Source organism: Canis lupus, chromosome 5, assembly GCF_048164855.1.
Source record: "Canis lupus baileyi chromosome 5, mCanLup2.hap1, whole genome shotgun sequence".
NCBI lineage: Eukaryota > Metazoa > Chordata > Mammalia > Carnivora > Canidae > Canis > Canis lupus.
In genome coordinates, this window is record NC_132842.1 from 3,076,519 (window position 1) to 3,097,603 (window position 21,085).

General features: G+C 39.4%; 1 protein-coding gene and 1 long non-coding RNA gene across 11 annotated transcripts in view; one reads left to right on the top strand and one right to left on the bottom strand.

Annotated features, from left to right (window-relative positions):
* Nucleotides 1–21,085, top strand: part of CCNY (cyclin Y) — a 334,546-nt gene that overhangs the window by 270,760 nt on the left and 42,701 nt on the right. For all 10 annotated transcript variants that reach the window (XM_072825247.1, XM_072825252.1, XM_072825246.1 and 7 more), the window contains 4 exons: nt 7,784–7,884; nt 13,977–14,012; nt 18,330–18,387; nt 18,471–18,590. In XM_072825247.1, the coding sequence (XP_072681348.1) occupies nt 7,784–7,884; nt 13,977–14,012; nt 18,330–18,387; nt 18,471–18,590 (315 nt within the window). The remainder of the gene's footprint in view (nt 1–7,783; nt 7,885–13,976; nt 14,013–18,329; nt 18,388–18,470; nt 18,591–21,085) is intronic.
* The window catches only part of LOC140633160 (uncharacterized), a 37,125-nt gene continuing 35,633 nt past the window's right edge, over nt 19,594–21,085 (bottom strand). Inside the window, exon 4 of the long non-coding RNA XR_012030750.1 lies at nt 19,594–20,145. This is a non-coding gene — a long non-coding RNA (uncharacterized lncRNA). The remainder of the gene's footprint in view (nt 20,146–21,085) is intronic.

Genomic DNA, 21,085 nt, shown 5'->3' on the forward strand with positions numbered 1-21,085 from the left:
GTATTCCTTTTTATGGCAAAAACTATTATTATTATGGAAAATACTATTTCATCATCTAGCTTGGCCATATTTTATTTATCTATTCGTCAGTTGATAGACATTTGGGTTGTTCCACCTTTTGACTGTTAGGAATAATGCTGCTATGAACATTCTTGTACAAGTTTTTGTGTAGTGATATATTTTCATTTCTCTTGGGCATATACCTAGGAGTAGAATTACTGGAATATACAGTCATTCTGTATTTAGCATTTTGAGGAATTGCCAAAATGTTTTCCAAAGTAGCTGGTCTTTGGCTATTAATAATGCATCTTCAGTCCAATGAATTCAGTTTTAAACTCTCATCAACAATAAGCTACTTGTGTCTTCAAATCACAACTCTTATTTTTTCTTTTCTTCCTTTTTATTTTTTAAACTTTTACCAAAAGAAGAAATGATCTTCTGGAACCAGAAACGTTTTACCTATATAACTATGACTGCATTCATTGAGAATTTTGAAGGGATATTGCTTAAGAACAAGATGGTGTAGCAAGAATACTTTATTAGGAGTCAGGTGGCCAGAATTCTTATTGTTCTGAAAAATCTCCACTTTGTGATGCCTGGTTCCTGGTGACTTGATCAAGTGCTTTGATTCTGTCACCCTTAAAGAGAAGTGCTGTTGGCTTACTTTCTGGAACTACCCGCAGGATCATTATGAATGGCAGTGGAGATGATGTATTTGGACCTTTGAACATTTGTATTGTGCATATTTGAGCTTCTGTGACAGTTTCCTAATTAGAAGAGGGAGCTCAAAGAAAGTAGGAAAGAAACTTGAGTTTCTTACATTCTGAGGCAGGTTTAACCTATTTTTGAGTCTTTCTGTAGATTAAAAAATTTAAAGCCTACATTGAATAAGCGTCCACCCTACTTTACCCTCAGGATTCTGGAATTTGCTCATTTCCCGCCCCACTCTATCCCAAAAAATATAGCCTGGACTGTATATGCCATCGCATTTAAGAAATGTAGTAATGGAGGGACATCTGGGTGGCTCAGTGGTTGAGCGTCTGCCTTGAGCTTAGGTTGTGATCCTGGAGTCCTGGAATCAGGTCCTGCATCAGGCTCCCTGCATGGAGCCTGCTTCTCCCTCTGCCTGTGTCTCTGCCTCTCTGTGTGTCTCTCATGAATAAATAAAAGAAAATCTCTTTAAAAAATTAACTAATGGAAACATGTTATTTGGAAAGTGAACTGTTTCTTCTGTAGCTGCAGAAAGAGCTGAGGCATAAACCCTGTGCTAGTTGCTGTACCAGAAGCCTCCTCAGGGGGTGGAAGGCCCAGGGCAGCACCGCACACCCTCAGTGCTACCAGGAAAACCTCTCCACCTCACATAATGCCAGGCCTAAAAGATTATATTTCTGGATTTTGCCTCACAACCAGAAATTTAATGAGAAAAAGTACTTCTCGATGTAGAGTTGGTGCACTGAGCCGTAATAAAATCAACATTAGACCTGGGATTGAAGTGTATTAATGAATGTAATTATTTTGTAGTGACAGCATGCATGATTCACAGAGCAAGATTTGACCTCAGTCTTGGCATTTGCCCAGTTTATGTTCTTGAAATCCAGTGTTGGTTTATTTTCTACTTTCATAAATTGATGATTTTGTCCTCCTTTGTTCTTAATTCCATGGATATTTGCTTTTTCTTTTAGTTCTTTAGTCTTTCAGAACTTATAGTCTTTCCCTGCTATAACAAATTGATCCTGCAAAAAGCTGTTCAGTCTCCCTTTTTCTTCCCATGGAATATTAGTTTGTTAATATCGTGAAATCAAAGATGAGGTATCTTTCGTTTGTTTTGTTCTTTTGTCATTTTGTCTGAGGCCTGTGGTGGTATTGGAGGATGCTGGTGGAGCTCTTCTCTCTCATAGCTCTGCTCTGAGCTTGAATGCTTCTGCTTTCATAGGTAAGTGCCCTCAGTTTGTAATGGACTTGGGACCTGCACAGAATCTCTGTATTGGCTATGTGACTTGGGCAAAGATACTTTCTTAATCTATTGAGGGAACTACCACACTTGCCTTCATGGTTTCGTGAGACTGCATACCATGAGTGTTCAGGTGGTGGCAGGTGCTGGCAGTAGGCAACCCAGCCTCTTTTTCCTCCTCTCCTGTGCTCTTTCCACATGTATTTTATACAAATCAGACTTTTAGCTAATGCTTAATAAAGAAATACTTGTACAAATTTCATTTCTCTGTGCTCTGGGAAACTATCCCTCTCCATGCAGATCAGCATGATTTGCTCTCCTTGGGATCCAAAAAAAAAAAAAAAGGGGGGTGGGGTGGGGAACTTTCGTTTTTGGAGATTTTATCATTTTTTTTTTTCAAACTTTTACAACTTTTTTCCTCTACTAATATTACCTCATATTTTCTAATGTTTAATTTTTATTTGATACTAACAAACCCTAAGAAATAGTAGGTCAGTTTTGTCCAACCACTGAAAATGGGAAGTTAAAGCACAGAGATTAGGTGTTTAAGTGACTTAATAATATTCGTTGAACATGTCCATGTGCTCAGCACTCCCAAGTGTTATCTTGGGCTAGCGCTCACAGCATCACAATGAGGGGTGGGTCAACTCTCCATATTTTACAGATGAAGACACTGAAGTTTGGGGAGGTAAAGCATTATGGGAACCTTATAATTTATTGCCCAAACCAGGACACTATTAAGTGTGAAAAGGGATGCTGGTATTGGTTATTCAAGGACAAGCCAGGGCTTGTTATCATCCTATGTAACTAACTTGCCCGAGGTTACACAGCTGATCAGTGGCAGAACTATATGCTGAACTCTATTACTTCAAACTTCAGCCATAATCTTGTTTCACCTGAACTGGAGTGTCTCATTCACATGAACTGGTTCCTAGCAGGACCACAAGAGAACCAGGACTTTGGGTCCTGTGCTCATGTCATTGTTATTTCTCTGTCCAATGGCAAGGGCCAGGAGCTTCTGTTTGCCAGGTTGTTAATACATGGCACTCTCCTTGCTGTTGGTAGGAAGACATGAACTTTGGAGTCAGACAAATGTGTTCACAAATGTGAACTCTGGTGTCTTAGATTTGACCTCAGAAATAGTACTTAATTTCTCTGACCTCCTTGACTTATCTGCAAAATGAGAATTCTGGAGGGTTTTGTGAGCTGTAAGTGAACACATATAAAATATCCAGAATGCTGTTGGCTTTTTTTTGGTGACCGTTAAATAAAATTTGTTACTGGCATCATGTCAGCATTTAATTATGTCAAAGTGTAGTGTATGTGGAAGGAAGAAGGGAGTGGTGACCTGGGGAGATAAAGAGCTGATGAGTGTCCCGGCCCTGCAGTGGAGAACCTCTGAATCATTTAAGCGGGGTGGGGGGGGGGGGTAATTTGATTGGCTTTGTAAGAAGATCACAGCATCAGAGAAAGACTGGTTTGGAGAGGAATGAGCCTAGGCTTTTATAGTAATACAGTGAGAAGTGATGGAGGCCATTCATTTACCAGTTAGTGGCTGGAGGGATGTAGAGGAAAATACTTTTGAAATGTGTTTAGCAGGTAGGTTCAATAGTACTTGATGCAAGGAGAGCAAAGGAAAGACACAATATTCAAGAATATTTTGTGGATTTTTTTGTTTTAAGCCATTATAATTGAATGGAAGAAGAGATTAGTGTGCCGTTTGAGGTGCCTATGAGGAACATTTAGGTGGAGAGCTTGGAAGAGAGATGGGGCCAAAGAGGAGAGATTTGGGATTCAAAGGAGAGCAGAAGGATGTTGAGCTAATGGGTCCCCAGGAGGACTGCGTACAGGGAGAAGAAAAGACTGTCACCTTCCAGGGAGTACTGAGAAGTTCAGTCCACAAACAGGGACTGAGTAGTCAGAGAGAGGGAGACTAGGAGAGAGCTAGGAATGGAAAGGACTCATCACAGTAGCTTGGAGTTCTCTGTGAATGGGTGTATTGAATGTGAAGGGTGAGCCGACTTCTAGAAAATGTGAAGAAGCGGAGTCATTTACTAGCCCTGGCCTGGAGAATGTTAGATCTTCCCCTGGAGTGAGGGAAGCAGTACTCCAGGTACGTTCCTTTGACAAGGAGGAAGCAGCAGTAAGGCGAGTGGTTGCTACCTGATGGTCTATGGGTTCTCTGCAATGCATGCTGCCCAGGGAAGGTCAGAGTGATCTGAGAAGGCAGGGGGTTCAAGTAGTTGGGAGAAGGATTTCTGGTCATTTGGAGGGTCCAGTGACAAGTCTTATCCCTGTACCCTCATTTCTCTTTGTCCTGCACTTGGATTGCGTGTGTGTGTGCGGTTGTGTGTATGTGTGGTTGTGTGTGTGTATCTACATGTCTTTGTATCTGACAGACATCTAATTGAAATTACAGGAAGGGATAATCTTGGTATTTGGGACACATGATAATTCCTCCATGAAAGCGTCTTAAATGTACAGTCCAACAGTTGTGTGTTAATGGATCTGGGTGTAAATAATAGGTTATTTTATACTGTAGGCATCACGTGAATAGGTGGACTTGATGACGTTCACTCAGTTCTAAAGTTTTATTCCACATATTTATTACTTAATTTGTAAAATATACACATTTCAAAGATAGAAACTTTTATTTTCTTAAAATATTTTGAATAATAGTTTAGAGCATTTATTTCCTTAAAATCCATCATTGGACTTCTCATTAATTGGACTGTTCTCTGCTCCCTGTCCAAGCCATTCATGGTTGACATTTACCAAGACTACTGTCTGTCTAAGCCAGTGCACCTGTCCTTTTCCAGTCAGATACTATCCTAGGTGTATTTTGTTCTGTATACTTCTCATATGTAAAACAGACATTAGCATAAAAAGTATTCCTATCACCTTTTTTACATGTTTAGTATACTTTTTATTTTACAAGTACTGTTAGAATGCTTCCCTTGTGCTGGCACTGCTAGCACCCTTAATGAATCTTAACTCATCTGCTCCTCATGTGACCCTATCATCTCTGTGGCAGACAGGGAGGTGACGTGCAGATAGGGAGGCTGAGTAACTTGCCCAGCTCTTAGTCATGGCTGAATCCGCTTCACACCTGCAACACCATCTTCCTCACTACTGTTACCAGTGCATCAGATGGCCATGTCATGTTCTTCTTCTTCTTTTTTTTTTTTTTTTTTTTTGGCCATGTTTTTTATGCAGAAACACTGAAACCTAACTGGGAGGTTTTAGCTTTGCCAGACACACACATGTACAAGCCTCTGGACTTTCTAGAACCATGGGACAACTAAATCAATGTACTATTATGTTATGTAGTCTTAAAACTGGCATACCATGTGCTTATTCAAAATATTGAACAAATGAGAACATGCTTTTCTGTGAATGTGCGTGCATGTGTCTCTGATGCTTCAGAGGCAGGGCCAGAGTTTCAAGCTGTCTGTGTTGCAGGACACACATTGGTGCCTGTTGAGAGGTGTTGGGGCCTGGGCTGGCTCTCCCTTCCCTCTGCTACATGGAACCATTCAAAACAGAAACCAAAGCAGGAGAGCAACCCTGGAATCAAGAGCTTTTCTGCTACAGGATTCTGATTATTTGAGCCTTTTTAGTGATGTAGATTTCAGATCCAGAGAAGTTTACATTCTCTGAATCTTGTAGTTCTGACATTAAACAAGTGACTTAACACCCAAATACTGTGTTTTAGAGTGATGCACTCTGTGACTAAAAATCTGTATAACTTAATACCAAGGATTTGTATTTTGTTTAGAACCTGTTGTATAATATGAAAGCTTAGTTGGTGTTCCCTTGGCAAATTGAGGGCTTTGGCACACCAGCCCTGAGTGCTGGGAGGCTGCCACCCTTCTAATAACCCTCTGACCCTTAGGGATTGTGTGTGCCCAGGGTACACGTATGTAGCTGTGGGCTCACGGAGGGAGTTCCTTAGACTGTGAAGGGATGTAGATTATGTTCACTTGTGTGTGTTCCTCATCTCCTTTCCTGGACTCCCATGCCCATGTTTTCTTAGGTTTAGTTCCCATCACATTTCAATCCTGAGAAATTTGTATCAGAGGGAATAATTGAAACCACACAAAATAGAAGTGAATTAGAATTGTCATCTAGCTGCATTGTTGGGATTATACCATGTCTCTAAAAATTCATTAACACATCAGTTAATTACTGAATTTTTGTGTTAAATATAGTGTCTATTGAGATTTTGTTTGTAGTAGATTTTGCACCCATGGAGAAACTTTCATTAAGACCTTCAAAAGCTTGCCACCTGAATTAATAGCTATCTTATGTTTTGAGTTTTAGTGTTTTGTGTGACATATATGATTGCTAGAAGAGCTGAAGAAAAGAAAAAAATATTTGTAGTGCCTTTGGATTGTCTTAATGAGAATGTTGTGATTGATTTGATAGATGTGAAAATGCCATCTAAAATTGACATTCAAATTATAACTTGAACTTTGCAAGTTTTCTTTGTGCCCTTTCCTTACACAGGCACAGAACAGTGCGAGCTTAAGAAGGAAAGCCCAAGAACTGAATTTCCTGACTTTGGTTATTTCCTTCTGACCCACATGCTATTTATAAACCAGTGCTAGGGAGGATTAGAATGTTTCAGTAGTGCGGTGCCCTCTACCCATGATCTAAGGAACTGGGTACTTAAAATAGTGACTTACTTTTTTATTTAGTTTTGAAGGGAGATTCTGTTTATTAACATCCTTTTTGTATTTGTCAGGCTACTGCCTGTTTTCATAACTTAATTTAGAGGAAACCTTTTTAAACAAGTATATTTTAAAGTGTGGAATGGGGGCATTTGGTCTCTGACTATTTAAGGCTTTCTTTACATTAGTAAAGTGTAAACACTAAGGATTTTGTTGCAAGTGCGCAGTTGAGGCAGGCAATTTTATTAGCCCTAAAGAGATCATTTGGATTGGTCGCTGAAAATGCCACTTAGATGGTCAACATAGCACCAGGTAAATGGAAGCTTGTTTGGGTGATTTTATTTTATTTTTTTTCCCCTAACTTGCTTTTGAATAAGAATTATCTGGAGCAATGTCTACTAATCATATCGCCCACATATTGCCAAAAATCTACTTAGTGTCATCAGTGCATGATATAAATTCTGTATTCTTTACCAGTACCTTTCAAAAGTAGTTCTCAGTTCTCAGGTGCCTCAGAGAGCTCAACATTTATACATTTGTGAAAGAACCAGTCATAAGATGGAGCAGGCACTACCTGAAGGTCATCCAGGGATTGTATTTTCAAAATTATCAGATAGTCTTCCTCTTTAAAATGTATTTTGCCCCTAGCAAAGCAATACTTTTGTCTTTATAACTTCGCCTCCTGAAATTCAAGCTGATTAACCAGGAGATATAAATTTACATTGGCTGCATTTTCCATGGCCTCCAAATCAGCTGTACCTCAGGGATAGGGAGAATGGGTACAGTTGTCTCTTACCTTCATTTTGATGCATAAAACCAAGATGCTGCCTTAATAAGGGGCTTTCACTGGTGTAACAAGGAGTGTACTTCTTGTTTCACACAGGCCCCAGGCTGGGTGATTTGTGTGGACTCTGCAAGGAGAGTGCTGTTCTCCCAGGGAAGGAGGTTTGGGACTAGCAGTGCTGGTGACTTGTACATGTAGGAGGGATTTCATTGTATGAAGAAAGTGTGTTTGTACTGTTCTTGCAGGTAGTATTAAAATTTCTTGTGTAAGACATTTTTCCTCTGTGGTCTGATCCCAAGTTTAAGGGGATGGTGTTTCTTGGAAGAATTTTGAGTCCCATTTAATTGTTATTGTCTTATTGCCCTTGTTTTCTAGCATCCTCCAGGACAAATAGCGAGGAAATACAGCTCCTGCTCCACTATTTTCCTAGATGATAGCACAGTCAGTCAACCAAACCTCAAGTATACAATTAAATGGTGGGTATACACATTTTTGCCTAACTGAATGCTTTTTCTGTTCCTTAACCTGACAGCTAACTGGTTGGTTGTGGGGTCTGGGTGGTAAGATTGGGCTGGAGGAGGCCATTGACAATTGAGGAAATCTCTTTAAAATGTGATTTTGGTTTAAATGTGAAGTGTTCAAATATTTGTGCACATTACCATTTACATAAAACGCCAAATCTAAAAATTATTTTAAACGTAGATGAAAACATTATTTGATTTCTATGCATATTTTCTACCTTCCCACTTTTTATTAAAGCCATCCTAGAATTACTCTACTATTATTTTACCTTTGAAATAAGGCAGGGCTTCTGTGGTCCCATTTAAGACGCAGGGCTACAGTAGGAAGCAGGCCTGACAGTGAAAATGTGTTTGCCCAGAATCAGGAGATCTGAGCTCTGATCTTGGCTCTCTCAACAACAGGAAAGGTTTGGGGTAAGACCCTTCTCTTTGGAACTTTGTTTTAAAGTGGGGTTTACAGGCAGAAGAGGGGTCTTTGGATAAAATCCTTTCCTTTTTGGGCTTTAGTTTCCTTAATTTAAAATGGAAGGTAGGAGAGAAGAAACACTTTTTTTTTTGAAATGTTCCCATTAGCATTGTGATAATAATGGCCTTTGACAGAGATCACAGAAAACGTGATGTGCTATATGTGTTCAAGAAATTACACATTTAACAGCAGTCTAAGTTCGTGTATGATGTCCGTGTTTAAATTTCTAAATAGGAAATATTCTTTCATTTCAGTGGGCCATGTTTTCAGGCTTAGAAGCCCTCTTCTGAGTATGACCATATGTGACAATAAATCACAGTCTTGGTCAGGCAGCAGGGACTGGATCAGTCTTCTGTGGACAGCATCCACTCCTGGACAGCATCCACTCCCAGGGCGAGATGGAAGATGGCCCACTTGAGGGAAGCTGCCTTCTCTCCTGAACAGTTGCACGTTTTCTAAGATCTAAATAGAAATGTGGCTTCTTCCCTTATTATTGTGGCATTTAAGGGCTTGATAAATGACAAGGGGACATAGACCCAGACAGTCCATGTTTAGAGCTCAGAAGAGGTTTGCATGTTATTGCTCCACATAACCTTGACTGAGCCACTTCCTGCCTTTGGGCCATAGTTTACTGCCACAAAATAGGAAGTACAGTACCTCTTGGAAGTATTTCCTAGAGTAAATCATTAGTAATTGTGGAGAGGAGTGGAAAGCCCTGAAGATATATATACCATGCAGCTGTTGACATCTGCACAAGTTCCAGAGACCCCAGAATGAAAGCTGCTAACTTCTCTTTAATCCTGGGATCCTCTTCAGCAGGAAGGGAGGCCAAGTGGAGCAGAGGGCACCTTCGCTTTCAGGGCCAGCCAGAGCTCTTGGGATTTACAAATGGATCCGACTCAGTCGCTCAACACTTCACCCTTGGATAACTTAAAATTGCCACTGGTTGTGACATAGACATTTAGGAGCCTGATGGGAAAACTGGTTAACACTTTGATATTTCAGTGTCACCTAAGTTTATAAATGTGCTGCTGTGCAAATCATTGGTTCCAAGCCCTGGCTACACCCTGAGTCCTCTGGTTGCTGGAAGGCATGCTGATGTTTGATGTCCTGCCCTACAGATCTGGTGTCTGGATTTTTGACACCCTCCCTAGGAGAGTCTAGTAGGCAGCCAAGGGTGACAACTCCTGGTGTAAGTTGACACTTGCTCTCCCCTTCCCCATCAGAGTTCATGTGAAACTTTTAAATTATAGGTTAATACATGGAGGAAAAAGCTGAAAAGCTGGCCCAGTTAACGAGTAGACTATTGAAACAAAACATTCAGTGTAGATACTATGACTTACCTGATCTGAAAGACACTTTCTTTGTGCTACCTGAAATTCCTTCAGTCAGTGGTTCATTTATTTTAAGAAGTGCCTTCTTTTTAAAAATGTGTATTTTGAGCCTGGTAGCAGGGTAGACCCTAACTAAAGTAGTACCATCAGAATCCTTCCCTGTAAATGCCTGTATCTCACACTTGGCTGGGTTATAATCAAGGAGCCAAGGAGTAAGGAACATTTCAAGATGTTAGCAGGCTGAGTGAGCTTTAGCCAGGGTCTATGATGGTGTAAGGGGAAGGGGATACTCGGAAGAAGCTAAATCCGGGTGCCCTTCTGTTCTTAAGTTGTGCTAAAACTTATCCTCTGCCTATCAAAAGGAAACTCCTGGTCTCCTTTTTTGCTTTTTCTGCTTTCCCTAAATCCAAGCCCTTTTCTTGGTCCTCTCCCCCAAGACATTAAAAATACCAAAACCATGAATATTCTTGAGCTTCACTGTGGACATGGTGAGTATCTGTGGGCTGAACTTGCTTCCTGAAAACAAGTATAAATCCCTGTTTCTTCAAGAAAATCCTCTGAATTCTAAACATCGATTTCTAACCAAATTTTTAAAAGAAAACCCTTCTGTAAATTGTGGGTTGCCAAAATGAACAAACATATTTACAAATTCTAGTTGAGGAATGCATGGAGGGTTGAGTGCTATTCTAACAGTAAATGAAAAGTTTTAAGTATAACAAGTTTGGGCATTCTGTGCTCATTCTTTTCATGGGCAAAATTTCTTTTTTGAGAACTTGATTTTCCCATCTTTCCCCTAAATGCCAACAGCTGTGGTATGAATTTAGCATTTGCAAACCAACCCCCCATGCCTCTGCAGCTTATCTCCATTCCCCCTATCCAAGATTCTGTGACAGGCATAGGAATGAGATTAGAGAACAGGGTGGAGGGCCAGGGGTAGCCCCATTCACACTGTTGACTAAATTGCCATGGTCCTTGGGCCCTGAGTGTTGGAGAGCAGCTGCTTTACCCACCTGCCTCCAAACCTCTGGTTCAGCTTCTCTGTGTTGCCAGAACACACCACCTCTTGGTCTTCAAAGGTTTGAGGATTTGTTGCATGCTTTGCTAGGTTGGCTCTAGCTAAGAGGTCACATAGAGGGCCAGCAGTCACAAGTCTGTTTTGTTTTCTTCGTCAAGAAAACATTTCTTTATTCCCAGCTATGTGGCAAAAGCAGTTGAGCAAACCCTTTATTCCAAATGTACTTCTGGTTTGACTCCAGCCCATCTTTGGTACGATCTCACCATTTTCTGAGGACGTAGCAGAATTGACTAGGCCTCTGAAGCCCAAAGTGTGGGACTGGTTTCCACTGACTGCTCTTTGCCCTGAGCAGTCACTTCTTTCAAGATAACCAACTAAACTGGCCGTGGAGCTACGCTATATGTGAATTCTGAGCTTTGTTTTCTTACTTCTTGGGATATAGCCTTGAGTGGAAATTGTCCTACATTGTGGCTCTATTTTTCCTGAAGGTTAAGGCCATGATAATGTCCAACCTTGCTTTTGGCTCAGGAGATTCAGAAGATAGTGACTTTGGGGCCCTCAAGATTTTCACTCAATTTGCAGAAGCAAAGCACCTCTTGGGATGGAATTATAATTGTTATAATTATTATATAATAACCATAATAATGACTTTTGTTTTAGAACTTTCACTTTTATATATTTCGTTTGGTTATAAAAACGGTTCTCTAATATAGGTTGAATAGTCCTAATTTTATAGATGAGGAAATGTAGGTTCAGAGGTGATTGAATTCTAATAAATGAAGGAGGTGGGTTTTTTTTGTTTTGCTTTAGTTATTAGATCTTATATATTTATTTGAGAGAGAGAGCGTGACAGAGAGAGTGAGCACAAATGTGGTGAGAGGAAGAGGGAGAAGCAGACTCCCTGCTGAGCAGGGAGCCCAGTGTGGGACTTGATCCCAGAACCCTGGGATCCTGACCTGAGCTGAAGGCAGATGCGTAACCAACTGAGCTACTCAGGTGCTCCTAGGAGCCAGGTTTTAGACCCAGGTTGTTCTGACTCCCAGCCCAGAGATATTTTTCGTGTGTCATGCTCTCTCACAAAGAAGGCAAGAACCATCTTCTTTCTCAGTCCAAGTGACTAAGCTAGTTACTACACCAAACACAGTCATGAAACATCAATTTAAATCTGACATTAGAATAGAAAACAGTCATCACAGCATGCCTGTTAAATGAATTAAACAAACCTCTATACCAGTCAGAGATCCTGGTATCCAGTGTCTGAACCTGAATTTTTCTCATTTAAGAAATAGAGTTGATAGCCTGCTTTCTTTCTTCACAGGACTGTTAATGTATGCTTGAAGATAGTATTATTATTTTTTAATTCTGAAGACCTTTTACTCCAGTTATAATTCCTTCACCTTAGACGCTCTTGAAGATGTTAGGAGGAGAAGAACATATTGCCATTGCTCGTGAAGATGTTTAACACTTAGCTGAAATCATATAATGAATAGGTCTAGAGACAAGAGATTTCTTGTATTGTCATAGGAAGTCATAGGCGAGCCTCTGAGCTCTTTGGAATCCAGCGCTAAGTAAGCTGAAATGTTTAGGACTGAGCCCTCTACCTGGATGTTGATGCCAGGATGGCAGTTTCTGTGCTCTGAGTACCCAGAAAACAATCTGATACAGCGAAATAAGTAATAGTCTTAGAAGCTTAAAAAATACATTTTGTTCTCTTCAATAAATTTTAAAGTGAAACAAAAATAGTGGATTGATTTAGACAGTTTACAGAAGAGGAAATTTAAAAAGTATTATTGGCCAGTTAACATGAATAACCCTGCCAACTTGATAGGTGATCATAGGAACTCACCTGAGTTGAAACAAGTACTTAATTTACGTCTCCGATTGGAGGACATTTTTTCGGAATATTTAAGGTAAATGTCAGCAAAGGGTGAGGTTGCAACAGACTGATGGGGAAGAACACTGGCACACTTCTACAAAATAGTTGCCAGTGTATCTGGGGAGCCTTACAATTATTAATGACTTTAATTAATACAGAAAATATTCTGTAATTGTTTTCTTATAGAAATAATATAGTCCCAGGTTGCACAAATCTTTATCCATGAGGATATCAATATGGTGTTAATTATAATTGCAAAATATTAGAAACAAGTGTTCAGTAGCAGGGGATTAGGTAATTATTCAGCAACTCTAGAGTGGAATATAATCAGCCATTTGAAATCATGGTTTTAAAGCATATTTTAGTGGTAAGATAAAAGTAATACACAAACCTATTTACACATAAAATTTATCAATAGGAATAGATATTTATATATCTCAAAAATAGTAGTCATCTTTGGGCAAAGGGTTTACTTTTAAATTTTTATTTGTTTGTTTGTTTATTTAGATTTTGTTTGTTTATTCATGAGAGACACACACAGAGAGAGGCAGAGACACAGGCAGAGGGAGAAGTAGGCTCCATGCAGGGAGCCCGACGCAGGGCTCGATCCCGGGTTTCCAGGATCATGCCCTGAGCCGTAGGTGGCGCTAAACTGCTGAGCCACCTGGGCTGCCCAGCGTTTACTTTTTTTTTTTTTTTTTTGCGTTTACTTTTTTTAATATACTTACTGTATTTTCCAAAAGTTCTACAATATGAATATAATGCATTTTTTTAAAGTCAGAAAAACATTATTTGAGAAAAAGTATTCAGGTGAGGGGAGTGTCTTCATTAAATTCAGATCTTTTAAAATGTAAAATAAAATTTTAACTACGAGTTACAGTTCAACAAGTGTATGAATAAGGTAAGTGGATTGCCGAGAGGTTATTGATTTAAGAGAAAAAAATAGCAAACCACTGTAGGTGATGCTCACATTTTTCTGGTAGTTATAAATAAGCCACAGTTTTTTCTAGACTAGGAGGTACTAAGTTGGAAATTTCCAATGATGTTTGATTTGCACTACCTGTTTCACGTAGTGCCTGTATTTTACAAGTGAAGAAAGCTTAAAATTTTGAGTAGAAAGAGAATTTGTTTCTAAATACTTCTTGAAATTTTGGTATTTCTGGAAAAGATTTAATGATTGCTGGGATTGAGTACAAGATTGACTTGCTATGAAGAATACTTGATCAGTATTCTGAATTAAATGGGTTCAGGTGGATTATTTGACTTTTACTTAAGTTTAAATATTTACGGTCAGATGATATAACATGTTGAATATGCATGCTTACAAAACGTTGAACTCTGCATTTTATTTTACAGTGTAGCTCTCGCAATATATTACCACATCAAAAACAGGTATGTGGATGATTAATTTTGTGCTAAAAATGTTACGCGTTATTTCCTGTTATGTTTTTCCTGTTTTTTTCCTATTATGTTCTAGTTGCTTCAGTCTTTGTACTCTTTACTCATGTTATCATGGAATTTCTAGAGTTTGTGTAATTTATGAGAACTTGCCAGGTAAGTCCTGAACTGCTTCTCAAGCAGAGGAAACCAAATGGGTATTTGTATTTGAAGTCCGCAAAACAGAACAAATCTTTTTTTTTTTAATTCTTTTGTATATTTTTTAATTGGAGTTCAATTTGTCAACCTATAGCATAACACCCAGTGCTCATCCTGTCAAGTGCCCCCCTCAGTGCCTATCACCCAGTTACCCCAACCCCCTACCCACCTCTCTTTCCACCACCCCTTAAAACAAATCTTCTTGATAATGCTCAGCTTCCTTTTCACTTTTGATTTTCTTTTTTTTTAAGATTTTATTTATTTATTCATGAGCAACCCAGAGAGAAGTAGAGTCTTACGCAGAGGGAGAAGCAGGCTCCATACAGGAAGCCCGATGTGGGACTCAATCCTGGGATCACACCCTATGCCAAAGGCAGACTCTCAACCACTGAGCCACTCAGGCACCTCGATGATTTTCTGTATAATTTGCTTAAACAGTCTTTCTTTTATAAAATATTATTTTAAAATTTTACTGTGTGTAACGTCAACATGAGAAAAAATGTTTATAGTTTTAAGTTAGTAGAAGAAATTTTGGTGTAAATTTAGACATAAACTCCTGTAGAAATAGACTTCTGTCTGATATAAGTGTGTTTAGAGACAAACTTAGTTAATTTAAGAAGTCAATTGAAACGGAATCATGGAAAAATCACTTTAAAAATTTGCCTCAAACATTTTATTTCAACATAAATGTTTAAAAGTACATTCATTGCCGATTTTTTATGCATCGAACTTTTGCTTTGAACATTAGGCACTGATTAGAGTACTAAAGTGACTTTATTTTATAAGCCACCCCTGTAATTCATCCTTTCCACATATATATAGTTTTTTTTATTAATCAATAGAAAACAAAAGACATTTACAAAATAATCTGAGTGTAGAATCTTTCGGGTTTTGACCATACATAATCTATAGCAAATTTATTGTTGGTGATAACCTTTTATTGGCTCTTTGCAAAGCATTCCTTCTTTATTTTCATAAGAACAAAGCCACTCATTGTAGTCAAATTTCATTGATTAATGTGACATTTTCATATGTTATATAACAATAAATATGAACCAGTTCTGGGAATAAGCACAGCCACCTCTTGGTTAGCATGGATCTCAATGGGTGGGGGCTACATCACCTTTAGTCTGTTTACCAAAGGGGCAGTTGGAGAATTGTGGTAGGTCAGCAAAGGGGAACTTCTGATGAACAGTGTTATGAGAAAACACAAACACCTGGAAAGGTATTCTCTGTAATGACCTTTTTCTGCATTGTAATTGTGATTCATAGTTCATTGTGGGGTTTGAGAATTTAGATTTAAGAATTTAGAAAATGTAGCATTGTGGAACTTTGAACCTTGACCAGAATAGTGTATCAGTGAAAGTGCAAATTTTTGTCTTGCTGCCCATTTCTCAGATAACAGTTCAAACTTTTAAAAATTTAAGTCTTAAATAACAACGTAATACCATTAGTGAAACTCAGATGTTCTTTCAGACCAATTTTGCATTAGCATCTCTAAGTGATTTCTCAGTTCTTAGACTGCAGTGGATCTCAAAGTTATTTTGTAGCCATAACTGGTAATAATAAGAGCCAGCTTTATTAAGCACTGACTACCCTGATCAGCTATTTATATGCATTATCTCATTTATTTTTAAAAACAGTACCATGAGGTGATACGTTATCTTTATTTTAGAGGTAAAGAAACTGAGGCACAGGGATATTAAATAATTTGCCTAAGATAGCACAGCTAATGAACTGGGGAATTGAGGATTGAACCCAAACAATATACTGAGACTTTTAATCATATAATCTAGTGGGTTAATGGTGATAAATTGACCAAAAGTTAGTGAGAAGAAGTGGAGAACATCCAACTAAAAAAGCAAGTGTTTAGAAACAAGCATGATAAATCCACAGATTATAACCTGAAGATCTTTGGGAAGAAGTGGCATGACCCTGTAGATTTTCTTCTCAATCAGTCATACTGGCCTCACTTCTGGAGCTGGTGATAGATACAGTAGCTTGATAGAGAGGCTGCTACTCAGCTGGGATACATAGCTAGCCAGCTTGCTTGCTTGCTCGCTTGCTTGCTTGCTTTCAAGGGCTTGCACAGGGGTGGGGGTGTTGGGGAGAGAGAGAGAGAGAATTTGAAGCAGGCTCCATACCCAGTGCAGAGCCTGACATGGGGCTTGATCTCACAATCCTGAGATCATGACCTGAGCCAAACTTGAGAGTTGGACGCTTGACTAACTGAGCCACCTTGGTGCCTCTGGGATACATAGCTTTCTTTCCTTTTATTATATTTTAAATATTTGTGTATTTATTTGAGGGAGAGAGAAAACTAGTGGGAGGGGCAGGAGAAGGAGAGAGAATCTCAAGCAAACTCCATGCTGAGTGTGGAGCCCAAAGTGGGGCTCGATCCCAGGACCCTGACATCATGATCTGAGCTGAAACCAAGAGTAGGATGCTTAACTAACTGTGCCACCCAGGTGCCCTGGGATACATAGCTTTCAATGAAAGTGAAAGGAAAATTCATTTCTCAGAGGAGTCAGTTTTCTTCCAGAGTCATTTTAGCTTAAATTCTTAATCCTCATTTTATATTTTTCATCCTGTTTTTATTTTTAAACTTACTTCTGGTGAGTATTTCTCTAGAATGCTGAATGGCTTTTAAGGGTCTGTTATTCATCAGGAATATTGATCAGGGCTGAACTGCCCAAGAAAATGGGGTGCAGGGCCAGGTTTTGTCTTTTACACAGCACCTCGAATATCTTGCAGAGGTTGTTAGTGAGATGAGAACCAACTGGTTCTTCATAACCAGGTCATTATAAAAGGAAGTGTAACTGAGTGCACCCAGAAGGAGCTTTGTTTTCAGACCCTGTTATCAGGTCCTGCCTAGTCCTTTCTTTTACTACAGCTCATCTAAAGCTTTATTGGCTGTATTCCCATAGGCTAGTGAAAATGAACACAGGTATGAATGCCCAAAGCTTTAAAAATAATTCCTGTTGTATAAATAGAGTAATAAAAACTTAGCTGTTCAATTAAGCTTTTTTTTCTTTTTTTTAAAAAGATTTATTTATTTTTTTATTCATGATAGACATATATATAGAGAGAGGCAGAGATACAGGCAGAGGGAGAAACAGGCTCCATGCCAGGAGCCCGAAGCGGGACTCGATCCTGGGACTCCAGGATCGTGCCCTGGGCCAAAGGCAGGCGCTAAACCGCTGAGCCACCCAAGGATCCCCTTAAGCTCTTTTTTCTATATTATTTTTATGCAGGCAGTAAATTTATAGAGCAGAAATTGTGGTGTTTACTATGAAAGGTATATGTTAGGGACAGGTCTATACCCTTCTGATATTCACAAGCCTAATAGACTTTGGAAGCACAGACTATGGAATTTATATGCTGTTACCAAAGCACCAGTTTCCAAATTTGGTTTTTAAAGAACCATTTTTAGGCAGAAGTCAAATGACATAAAACAGATGAAAGCAGAGCTTTGCTGGTGAAGTGTGCAGTTCGTCTCTGTAGAGCCCAACCAAACTCAAGGTACTGTCACCACGTTAAATGACATTTTCTGGCCTAGTAGCAACCAACCATTCTTTTATAGGTTTATGGGTTACTGAGTTAAGCTTTTCTACACATCATCTCTTGTTTTTCAATATAAAATTGTGAAACTCTTAATTAACAAAGTGTTTAAGTTGTATGTTCTGAAAACTCCAAATTACTTTCTAGAACATCCTGAATGTTCATTTTTATCAAACTTCTTTCCATTCAACTACTGTATAGGGATGGTTTAAGTATATCCATCCACCTTTGCTGAGAAGCAAAATGTTTAAAGAAGTTTGTCACTTGCTTAGATTTGGTTCATTTGAATACTCAGAAAATGAAAATCTCAGTATTTTTGCTTAGGTTAATTCAACTAAATGTGGTTTATAACCTTTGTTTCATAGACTGTTCAGACAAAAATGGTTAAATATTATACATAAGAAAATTACTTGTGGATAACCAATAGCATCTCCTACATTTAACATTGACTTTAGTTTCTTGAAATATGTCAAATCAAAATATATTTTTATCTTATTTTGAATGGCATTCTTGCAGAAAGTAAACTCTATTGTCTCTTATTTTCCCCACCAGGGACCCAGATGGAAGGATGCTCTTAGATATTTTTGATGAAAACCTTCACCCTCTTTCGGTAATCTCCTCCTGATGTTGTTTAATTATTTCTCTTTTGTTTTTATTGGGTGGCCAGTCATCTGAAACTCTTTCCTTCCCCAGAAATCCGAAGTGCCACCAGATTATGACAAACACAACCCCGAGCAGAAACAGATTTACCGGTTTGTTCGGACACTGTTCAGTGCTGCTCAGCTGACAGCTGAATGTGCCATTGTCACCCTGGTGAGTGCCTTCATGATGACTGCAGCGATTCTGTAGTTCGCTGGCAGAGATGGTAAGCAGAGAGTCTTACCAGCTACCTTAGGGAAACTACATCTTCGCCTTCAAGGTTGTCTTTGTTGTTGTTGTTGTTGTTTTGGAAGAATACATAATGGATCCCCCAAAAGAGGGTGTGAAGTCCATTCCACAGTCCCCACTGAAAGTCAGTTATAAAATCACATTCAAAAACAATAAATGTCCAGGTTTCCTGTTGTTGATTCTGTGCAAAGATTTTAATGACATTAATAAGATCCGATGGACACATATATCCTTTGTGAATACCTGTATAGGAAGACGTGCTGTGTATTACTGCCTTCTCTTTTGTGATTTTTGTGTCAGTAATGTGTAAGATATTCACACACAATGTGGACATATCTGCACTTTAATACTCAGATAAGATATAAAAATTTATAATCTTACTTAGATTCTTAAAATTTTAGAGACTATTTAGGTCAGATCTCATTTGGGAAATAGATTAACGTGGAACCCATTCTCACCTTTTATTGTGTGCACTTAGATAACTTAGCTCTGCCTGTGAGTAAGCCATCCCACAGGGAGATCCGAAAGCCATTCCTGTTGCTTCTGAAAAGAGATTATTGTCTACTAGAAAGTTTACAGGCCACCCAAGGACCCCTTGTATCTCTGCCACACTAAGAGCTTTGTGCCCTTCAGCTAATTCAACAGTAAACCTGTTTGTTTATTCATTCATTGGTTCATCCGTTTGTGTGTTCACTCTTTCTCTCACTGACTTGCTGTCTAATGGGTAAAACAGACATTCAGCAAGTAATCATTGGGTGATTTGGAATGATTCTAGATTCTTCTGTCCTATTTGAGAAGTGTATTTATTGCTTGGCTTTCAAGTTCTTACAAAAACACGCAGCAGGGATGCAGGGTTGAAATTGTTGTAAAGGGAAATGGCAATAAAGAGAAAAGAAGGGTAAGAAAACCAGATGACCACATGAGATTAGTACTAACCTTCATGCCATGAAGAAAGATTTATTTTGAAACTGCTACAGATGGAACACGGGGATTTTTTTAACTCTAATTCCTAAGAAAATTATGACCTGATTGTGACCTGATAAGAGTTACTAGCATGAAGAGGTTAGTGTCCTGTGGAGGACAAGGGCTGAGATTTTAATCCCTGCCACTTCCCCAGCTTTAGCCGAGATATTAAGAGAACATCTGAGGTGCATTCCATTTCCAAGGGTGACAGGGAGCCTTGGTTGGTTCATGTCTTTGGAGTGCTGTAGGAGTGGTGCATTTTTGTCAGTAGCTATGGAAACCTTCACTTGACGTGTTCAATAAACTGGTGACTTCACAGGAGATGAGCTTGTATTGGGGTCGTGGTATTTACAACCTAATGAGAGATGAGCAGCTTCGGAGTCCCACGTAGTAGGTACATTACTGCAGACCACTTCTGGCTGCTGCGGCTTGTGGTGGCTGAGAGCCCTTTCTATGATCATTCTGCCCTTCTCTGTGCCGCTTCAGATCAGAAGCAGCCATTCAGAACAAGTTCAGTCTAGAGTTGACAGAGAAGCATTAATCACTACCTTTCTCCAGGGAATTGTCTGGTGTCTTGGCATGCTGCCCAGATTGAAGCTGGGGGCGGACAGCAGTTAGCTCTGGCCCTGTTGCCCACAAGGAACAAAACTGCAGCCTGCCTGTGGTAAGAGCTTCCAGGACCTTCAAATACCCAGAACCTACTTTACTCAAAGCAAATATTTCACAGCTTAATTACCTTTGTTTTAAAAGAGTAACAACCTAATATCACTAGATGTATTTTTTTAGCCTTGCAGAATATTCTGAAAGTTCTGCCATTGATATTGACACATGAGGAAATTTAAAAAAGGATGAAGTAACTGAAATTGCACCTTGCTGAATTCTGATAAGTTTTTGCTTATGGGCATTGTATAATATTCCCAACAACAGCTGTGGAAAGTGGGGGTTGGGTGGAAGACCATGGTCTCCAGCTGCCCCTCTGTACGGCCTGTCCTTTCTCTCAGGAGTTACTGGGTTAACCTTAGAGCCATGAGCAGACAGCCTTTTCAGTCCCACGTTTGGTACTTGGATAACAAAATATAGCTCCCTGTCTACGCCAGGGATTTTCATCATAAGGATGAGAAACCTACACTAAGAATAAGAAGCCAAGGCAGGAGATTGATTGGGAGGTTGCAGAGTCCCATGGATCCCTGTCCTCTGCGGCAGGGTCCTCTCCCCCGACCCCCCACTGCCCCCTTCTCTGGGGCTGCCTTTTCTTGTCTCTATTCCCTTTGGGTTTGCAGCATTAAATTTCAGGCTGGCTTCTGGTCAGGTGGACGTGGCAGGGAAGTAGCTGTCCTAACCTTGGCGCTCTATCACTGTGTAAGTCCCAACACTGGCTAATTCAACCTCTTGTGTTTAGGTCAGATTTTGGAGAGGAGATGAATTTCGATTGGCTTCATCAGTGATTGGTCCAGTTC